Here is a 9,538-nt window from a genome sequence, read left to right as displayed (position 1 = left end):
CAGACAAACTTGGGAAACCACATTGGCCGGAAAAGAGCAATGTTTGTGCGTCTATTAGAAGTTTGTTACAGCTGTAACATCTTTGTTGCAATGAAATGCTTGCCCCGGGGGCAACTCAAGCTGGCAAATTTGCTCATCATAAGCAAATATTTCTAGAATCAAAGATAAATATTTTTTTGCCCCTTTCTTCTTTCTTCTAGAGGTACTTACCAGGAACGAGGATTACAGGCTCCAATGGAATATTGTCTCAGCAGCTCCCTGCGATGTACTCACCTGGAACGCGACCTTAAACTAAATTGGTAAGAAGCAAATAACTGTCAGAGGCTAATGGACAAGTAGTGGGCCTTATGGATGCCAATCGTTTAACTCACACCAAGTTAATACCATTGGAGCACATTATCCTGTAATCACCTCTTATGTCGCATTGCAGAACTGTAGCTACGGCTTGTGCCAAGGCTCCCCCCTTACAAGACGCCCCAAAAATGACGGTACTCTAGCCAAACGCTAAGGCTTAAAGCTGCTGTCCCACCTATGGACTAAATGTAAAACTCTGCCTGTTTTGTGGAGGTTCAAATTGTCATGTGACCTCAAAAGGCATCAATAGGTTGTTGCCGTAGAACCTTAAAAAGCTTCTTGTGTGATTAAACCTCAAGACAGATCTAAGGCTTATTAACTATGCCAGGGAACGCAATTAATGCTTTTTCCAGCATGTGAAATGCCGGGGACTATTAGGATGCTGCCCTTTTTATCCCAAATACAAACAAAGACCAGATGGTATACTACTTAAACGTTGGTGCAAAAAATAAATAATCCAGCCCTATCCAGAACTAACAGTTATTCAATATTTAAGATCTATCGTAATATATATATATTTTTTTTTTTGCAGTGACATATTTCAGGAAACCAGACTGTTTAACGACGGAGTAGAAGATTTAATGCCTTAAATATCCAGAGCTCTTTTTGCTTCAAGATGCAGGGACTTACTGTGAAATTTCTATATTTCTGTATTTTAAGGTCTCATGGCACAGCCCCCATACTTCCTTTCACCTATGCACTGACGTTTGTATATACAGAACTTATTTTATATATTCAAACAAAAATTGTTTAAGAGTATATTTTTGATGGGTTTTCATTAAAAAAATTTGTATAGAAATAATTTTGAATCTGATTTTTTTCCAAAAAAGCTAAGGTAATTAGCTATAAAACATAGGTATATGTTAATATAATTGGATATATACCGGTATACATATAATAGATATTACACATATCAGGTATATTATATACATTATATATATATATATATTATTTATATTATACACTCACTGGCCACTATTAGGTCCATATGGACCAAAAGCTGGGGAATGTTTTCAGCACCTTGTAGAAGAAATGAAGGCAGTGCTGAAGGCAACCTGGTACTAAGCAAGGTGTACCTAAAAGTAGGGTGTGTGTGTGTGTGTGTGTATATATATATATAAGATCTAGAGACATCATATATAATGTTGATTGATGTGTCTGTCTGTGACGGGAAGATATTTGCGGCACTGGCGATTAATTCATATTTAATTACCAGTGTAAGTTATGAAATAAGCTTATTCCCCGGGGTATTTAATGTACTACAATATTTGATTTCTCTCCCTGGTTACCTGCTTAAGGGGGGTTCTGCTTATTGCTCCGCTGTATCAACGCATACAGGGGTCTCTTGAAGGTGAAGCCAACACGTACCCTGCTTACATATGAGACGGTCAACAAACACAAACGTGTAAGTACAGGGAGTTGAAGCAGGGGTTAAAGCACAAAACTACATGGTCACCCCTGGCATCTATAAGAATGAAGACTCCCAACCAACTTTAAAACACTCCACACATTAAACACGTAAAGAACGTTAATACAAAAGAAAAAAAGGAGCCGGTTATAAATTATCTAGATACAGGTACTTTATTTACAAATATTTAGATTAATAGCATTTTGTTACATCAAGGGAAAAAGTACAGGAATCCAAACAAATCCTTTAGTGACAGCTATAAACAAGGTGACCTACTCGAGCTGGGGGGGGGTCTCGTCTGAGCAAAGTGCGGCCTTTCCACGCTCAGTAGGTCGTGGTCCCTGGCATAAGCTTTAGTCGCTTATGCACTATAACTGATGGCAAAATGCTCTAAACCCTCTAAAAGTGTGAGCAATGATAGAATCTGACAAGTTCCATAATTAAAAATGAATATATTTATATATAACCTGGTTCTCCAAATGACCGCGCAAAACCCCATCCTAAAGTGTTGCGTATGGCTCACCAGTTAAGCGTTTAAGCCCTTTAATGCCAGACGGGTATTGTTGAGCCCCCTCTGGCACTTAAAGGGTTAGATTTTTTTTTAAATATATGTTTTAACTGGTTAGAAACTACTCAGCTATATGACTGGTTTGTGAGGGGGGGGTCATGCTTAAGGGACCCTAAGCACAAGAAAGCATGGCCCCTTTAAAAACACCAATAGGCTTGATAGATTTATATTACAATCCATACGCTTCACACAATTAAAAAAAAACAAAAAAAGAACAAAATTTACTTTGCAAAAGATTTCAATGAACAAATGGAATTTACTAGATCTAAAGCTGGTTTTTGAGGAAAAAACAAAATCAAAAGGTTAAAAAGTTATGTTTTACAAATCCATCCCACTGTAGTGTTAAAAAAAAAAAAAATCAAAATATATATATTTATGAAAATGATACACCGAAGGAGACAAAACATGTATGAATTAAAGGTTTACCGGGGTGAAAAAAAAATAGTTAGCCGCTGCCTATTCCACAACTGGATTGCTAAACCGTAAAGTGAGAAATTGGCGCGCAGAGAAAAAAAAATATATAAACAGAAAAAAAAACCCCGATTATTTAAAAACCAGCTGGTAACGTCTACTGTACAACAGAGAAATGCCGCCGACGTACTGTACAGACGAGTATATTCTGATTACACTAATGCCAGGAATTAGAATTCTTCATTAAAATCATATACACAGCATGTATTTAAAGGGATCCTTGGGGATTATTTTAACACTTAAGGGTACAGGATAAAACCTTGAACACAAGGAAGGAGAGAAGAAGAAAAAAAAATAGAAAATTGCATTATTTACTCCCAAAATTTAAGACAGAATTATATGATTTTTTTTTTTTTATCCAGCAAAATTAACCGTGTAGTTATTATTCACAGTAAATAAACCTATCGCCTACAGACTTTTTTTTTTTTTTTTTTCTTTACAAGTCACATAAGGAAAGTTTTAGTTACGACAAAAAAAAAAAAGTCTTAAGACAGCCCCTGCAGCGAAAGTCCAGCATCAGTGCGTATCTTTAAACAATGGATTGCGGACGTCACAAAGACAATTAAGAAGAAAAAAAAAATTCTACAGTTAATACCATGCAGGAAAGGTTTTTTCTCTGTGTTTATTACTCGACTTGCCTTTGATAACCTGGATACATCTAGTTATTGAGCAGTTTAGTATTGTGTTAAACTGTCGTCTTAGCAGAGTCCCCCCCCCCCCCAACACACCTTTAATAGAGACCAGCAGGATGGAGAGAAGATAGAGGGGGCAGTACAAAAAAAAAAAATACTGCGTCAGACAGACAGGTGGAGGTGAGAATCAGCCGCCGGAGGAGGAGGATTTCATTAGCATCCGCAGCCTTCTCTCTGCGGCTGGGGCTCGTTGGATAGCCGCCCGCCTTGGGGAGCGGAGGGTTTGTGTTGTACTCCGGATTCCGCCGCGTTCAGGTCCAGGCTGCCATCTTGGATATTTTGGTAGATCTTCTTGGCGGCTTCTAGGAAAGCATCTTCGACGTTCTCACCCCTGGGGAGGAGGCATGATCGAGGTATTTAGAAGCGTTTATGGGAACTCTGTATCTGTTTGCCCTCAATCAAATCTACTCAATCTAGATTTGGATTAAATCTTAATGATAATTAGGAAAAAGGGCAGTTCTAACCATGTATTGTATGATCAATGCCACGTCTATCAACATGCCAACGAATCCTCCTAATACTTACGTCTTTGCGCTCGCTTCCAGGAACAACAGGCCTGCAAGAATAAAAAAATAAAAAAACACTTAACGATTAGGATATAACTGTGGCCTTGCTTTATAATCAGCAATTTCTGTACCCCTAACCCGTGAGATCAACTACAAAGGAGACGCTCGGTCACACAATCTGTGCCGTCTGGGCAGAGCGTTAAAGGACACCACCAAGTTACGGACGTGTTAAAAAGAGTCTGAATAAATAATTATACCGTTCTCTTCAGCAAACTGCTTGGCCTCTTCGTATGTAACATCCCTCTGGGCTTCCAGGTCGGCTTTGTTTCCTATAAGAATGATGACCTGAAGAACAAACATTTCCTTAGAAATCCTCGTTACCAAAAAAAAAAAATTGTAATGCACTAAAACAGCGCATCCCCTTAAACTCGCGTATAAACCCAAACTCAGCAGCAGCGCTCGGATCATTATTAGCATTTTGGCTGGTATTTACGCAGACGGCGTGAACCCGCAGCAGATAAGCGGGCGACTTACAGTATTAGGATTGGTGAGGTTCCTCGCGTCCGTCAGCCAGCTGCTTAAATGGTTGTACGTGCTTCTCCTGCAAGTAAAAACACTTCGGTGTCAACGGCTTCGGGAAATAAATCAGAGAGTAATAACAGCGCTTACACTAGAAGTGACTGCGCCAGACCTCTCTGCGCATGCACAGTCTTCACGGTGGCGCAGAGGAAGAGGTTTAACCAGGACTATACTGCAGAAGTCAAGGACGAGCCAGACATTAATAGCCAGCAAGATAGTTATTAGACATGGTCCCTCAGCTTATTATCCTAATCAGGGGTGGTTCCACAAGGCGGAGCCTCCATGCACACCCTCTCCTGCGATTGGGGGAGTGGGGAGAAGCTGTCCCATGAGGTGCACGGAGGCTCCGCCCTGTCGCAGAAGTACTCCTGCAAGAGGCCAGAATAACGTAGAGGGGTCTGTAGAGTAAGAAGCGCAGATATGCTTCTCTTTCTCCTCGGATCCGTCTGCATTGTTCTGGCCTGATGTAGTATTTCTGCGGCAGGGCAGAGCCTCTGTGCGCATCGGGGGGACAGACTACCTCAATCCTCTAATCGGGGGAGGGGGGAGTGCCGAGGCTCTGATATGTTGTGAAAATACTACATCAGGTAGACTCAAATGTACAATCTGCAGGCCGTAAGTAACGGTATACGACCCGTAACAATGCGGTTTGGTCACACATAGGCACCGCTCACCTAGTTATGTCGTAAACCATAAGGGCCCCAGCAGCACCTCTATAATAGCTCCGGGTCACGGCTCTAAACCTCTCCTGTCCTGCCGTGTCCCAGATCTGCAGTTTAATTTTTTGGCCGCTGACTTCGATTATCCGAGTGCCAAATTCAACGCCGATTGTGTGAGGACAATCTGCCATAACTGGAAAAAGCAGAGAGATTGAATGGGTTAATATCTTGCTTTCATTAAAATACAAAAAAATAATAATAATTAAACAAACTAACACGTTTAGATCATATTACGCAGAACGCTCAAAGTGAGTGCTGTGACGGCTTATCTCTAAATAACACATGAATGAACGTGTTAGCCGATTGGCTGCTCCAGCCCTTTAATGGATCAATGGAGATCTTTTTTTTTTTTTCCTGACCATAGAAGATTTTATTACTTGGCTTATTTGCTTTCACAAAGTACACTGAATTCTCCCACTTGGATGCACAAGGACTCCGTCCATTAAAGCTACGCAGACATCCATATGTATCGGGGGGGGGGGGCTAATCCTGCAGCAAAGAGCTTAGCGGACAAGACCCTAAACCCAAACAGGATTCCGGGAAGGCTGGCTTCGACCTCCGAGTCCAAAACTCGCTCAGACGCATGATCACCGGTTAACAATAAAAGCAGAATTACATTTCTTTTCTGTAAACTGGTGCAGCAGGCAGGACTTTCCCACTCCCATGTCACCTGCGGAAAGGGAGACAGAAGTCAGCTGGAACATGAAAAGCACACGCATGATTCAACGGTAACGTTATAAGGAACGTATGTAAATGCATACAATACCCAATTAAACAGGGCAAACACTTCGGTACGATACCCCACGACCCCGCGCATGGGCTGTAAACGAGAAACTAAACTCACCGATGATGATGTACTTAAAGATGTAAGAGTAGTTGTAAGGTGCGGTTGCCATTTTGGCTCTAAAAAGAAAGAAGGGGGGGTTAATTTAGAGGAACACATTTTTTGGGTTGCAAAGAAGTCAGATCATAAACATGCGTACGGAGAAAAGCACGACTTAACCCTGACAGTGCCAAATGTAATATAGGGCCCACTAGAATTACAGGAGATATGTGCAGTCCAGCACGTCGGCGGTTAAGGCGTTTGCGGCCAGAACCTGCTTGATGATGATTGGCTGCTTTATTTCCGCTATTTAAAGATTTTTGTAAAAACGACAGGCATAGAAAAGATACAGCAGGTGCCGGGGTGAAATAACGTCAAAGAAAAGGGGGCAAAGAGGGTATCTGGTACACTGGTGTTACAATTTTTTTTTTCAATTAAACAAAAAACTTTATTATTTACAAAATGTCCAAAATACATCAACAAAGCCTCCCCCGGCCCTCCAGAACCGCACTTCTTCTGCTAGCCCGCGGCTGGATGATCGTCTTGGGAGTAGCAGACTTCAGAGTTTAACAGTTAAAGCAATATTAGGCACGGACTGAAGGAGTTAACGAGCCTCCTCGCCTGGCCGGCGCAGAAGAAGAAGTAAAGAGTATTTATTACCTTATAAATTAGCAGCCGACGGACGGGATTCACGATCACCAAGCGAGTGACTCTGCGGGAAGAAAAAGCAAAAGATTAAAATACACAGAAAGGAACCCCCATTCTATACGAGCCTTCCCTATAGGGTCACACGGCCCCTACTGCTACTATCTGTGTGTAATATATACGGTATATAAAAATAAATAAAGCCAAAACTTTATTCCTCTCCCTGCGCAGAAACGATACGGCCGTACGATTACCTACTTAAGAGAGGCACAATAGGGATTTGAGGTGTCCCGTAATAAAGCCCCCTCGTGTAAGTATGTGTCAGGGGATCGTGTGACCGTACAATGGAGCAGGGAAAGGGATGGTGGCCTAGTGGAGTCAAACGTGGCAGCACAAACGCAAGGGCAACCGGCACACAAGCCAAGCGAGGCTCTCGTCTACCGCCATAGCCAATGACTCGGGAGCCGGCAGTGACACTCGCCGGAGTCGTGGCTTCCGGAGTCCAGAGTTAATGTTTAATAAAAGGAATACTTAATGCGAGAGCGGAGCATAACCGGTCAGGGTCCGGCGGGTGAGACTGCTGGACATGCGCAGGTAGCGGATCAGCCATTTAGCTGGGCGATAATAACCAACATTAGGCCCCGAAAACATGGAGCCGTCTGATGCCCTCCGTCAGCGGGGTCTCTGCACACTTCGATCTGTCTCTGAGGACACGCGGACGCCTCTCAATTTAAAAGCAGAACTCGCAGAACCTCTCAGCAAACCCTACAAACTAACAGGTCGTCTCGCGCAGGCACTTTAACTGGAACCGTGCGTCGGATGTCACGCTGCTCGCCCCGGCTAAAGCTCGCCCTGCAAACCGCGAGCGTCACCAGGAGCTCGAGAGACAGCCGGCGGCAAAACAGCCGTCAAAAAAAAAACAAAAAACGGCCCTGACTCGTCCGGCTTTCAGGTGTGTTGGCGGCTTTACAGGATGATGTCATACTTTAAGTCACAACAGACTGTTCTCTATTAAATACGGCTCCGGAAATCCCTCGGAGAGCCGCCGGGTCGGCATCATAAAGCAGACCTCGCCTTAAACGGTATTTATAAAGCCGAGACATCGTTAATGGCGTCCCACGCCGCCCGTCTCTACCGCGCGCCGCGTTACAGGGGCGCTCCAGCCATCCCATGGACTTTAATGAATGACAGCTGGGGGGGGGGGGTCTCTTGGTGTCCCCCTTTCCAATTCCCCAGGATGGGGGTGGTAATTCAAGAATTATTGAGGGTAGCTGCAGATCGTACGCTTTTAGTTTTTTTTTCCTCCCCGTTTTGAAAGAATGCGTATTAAAGTGCTGACAGAGGGTTAGAGATACTCAGAGTACTGGGGGGGGGGGGGATTTTTTCATCTCAATCAATAAACAAAAGCAGGAAGGTTTCTGAATATCTTAATTTCTACACAAAGGACTGGAGACCTTTCCGCGCACGCAGGGGCCGGCACAGCGGTCTCCTCTACAGAATAAAGTGTTACTTGATGAACGCGACGCAGAGATGAACGATTCAGAGCGTCTCGCTGCAGCTGTCACTTTTGACGCGTTCTCCAGAACGTCACTAAACGCCTCATCACGGCGAGCCACTTGTTTTTCGCTGCCCCGCGGTAGGTGGACCCCTAGGCCAGAGCCGTCCATGTGCGAGACCGACAGCCAAAAGCCGTTCCCTGCCTCGCTCACAGCTCTCATCAGCTACGAAGCATGTCTCCTGCCCCTCGCAAGGACGTCGCAGAGAGACCACAAGGTGTCACGGCTGCCGCCACGCCGGGAGCGCAGAGAGGAAGCGCCGCACGATCCATCCGGACAGAAAGCATGAATCTGCCGGGAGGAAAATCTCACGCCGGACAGCACACAGGGAGCGCAGCGAGACTCAGGAGGCCGTATCCATGAGCGGCCCCAGCGGACGCACAAGGTGCCTCGGAACACAGCAGACAGAATGCGGTGCGAAAACCCGGACAGGCTCTAAATATCACAACAGACGCACTCGGCGGCCCCGCCATGCGCTGCCGCAACAGCCCCGTGCGTCTTAATACACGTAAACGGTTAAAAACCGATTGCGCAATCACTAACAGGTTAATCGGTGTCGCTAAACTGCACCTGCAGCAAAGCAGGTTTATCCCAACACCTCATTCATAGAACCGTAACCATAACGACAGCAGCAAACTATATGCATGACGCAGAAATCGTAAAGAAAGCAGAACCCGGTCCCGGAGCGGACGATGATACCTCACAGCTGTCCAACTACAACTCCCATGATCCTTTGCCCAACCGAAAAAAAAACAAAGAATCATTGGAGATGCAATTAAAGGGCCCCTGGGGACCCAGCCTATGGACACCCCGACCCCGCAGAACCATCAGAGGCCAGCAGGCACACAAAGTAAGGAATTTGGTTAAAATCACGTTTTTTGCTTTTTTTTTTCTTAGTTTATAAATGAGAAAACCCTTATATGGGGCGTTTTACACTAATAGTGAACAGGAGCTATGATAAAGTAGTAGTAGTCGCAGGTCTGGGGACACTGTAGTAGGAGGTACTGTAAGGATAGTCAGTATGTTAAAGATTCACCCTACTGTCATTCTATCAATCACTACTTAAATAACAAATATTGCTGTTTTACACTATTATTATTATTATTTATTTATATAGCGCAAACAATTTACGCAGCGCTACAGAAACAAAACAAACAAAAAACGTTAGGATCCCAAGTTCTCCGGATGATTCCAAATGGGGTCCGGAGTCACGAGAA

The 9,538-nt window shown here is 44.0% G+C and overlaps 1 protein-coding gene across 1 annotated transcript; it reads right to left on the bottom strand.

Moving 5' to 3' along the window:
- Positions 1 to 3,646: 3,646 nt before the first annotated feature.
- Positions 3,647 to 6,193, bottom strand: LOC149281826 (ras-related protein Rab-14-like). Its single transcript, XM_089498931.1, has 7 exons — positions 6,142 to 6,193; positions 5,914 to 5,967; positions 5,253 to 5,430; positions 4,534 to 4,600; positions 4,257 to 4,344; positions 4,019 to 4,049; positions 3,647 to 3,824 (listed from the first exon to the last, which is right to left on the bottom strand). Exons 1-7 carry the CDS (start codon positions 6,191 to 6,193, stop codon positions 3,647 to 3,649), a joined length of 648 nt encoding a protein of 215 aa, XP_089355057.1.
- Positions 6,194 to 9,538: the final 3,345 nt, after the last annotated feature.

The sequence above is a fragment of the Sceloporus occidentalis genome, unplaced genomic scaffold (genome assembly GCF_023333645.1).
Source record: "Sceloporus occidentalis isolate IW3139 unplaced genomic scaffold, rSceOcc1.0.p SCAF_127, whole genome shotgun sequence".
In the NCBI taxonomy this organism is placed as follows: domain Eukaryota; kingdom Metazoa; phylum Chordata; class Lepidosauria; order Squamata; family Phrynosomatidae; genus Sceloporus; species Sceloporus occidentalis.
This window is presented reverse-complemented; position numbering and strand designations above follow the sequence as displayed.

Excerpts from the sequence above, each read along its gene's own strand:
- LOC149281826 (XM_089498931.1), bottom strand. The coding sequence starts at position 6,193 with ATGGCAACCGCACCTTACAACTACTCTTACATCTTTAAGTACATCATC. Across the intron at positions 4,601-5,252 it reads ATGGTTTACGACATAACTAG|GAGAAGCACGTACAACCATT; the intron begins GTGAGCGGTGCC and ends TTTTACTTGCAG. Across the intron at positions 4,050-4,256 it reads GCAGTTTGCTGAAGAGAACG|GCCTGTTGTTCCTGGAAGCG; the intron begins GTATAATTATTT and ends TTATTCTTGCAG.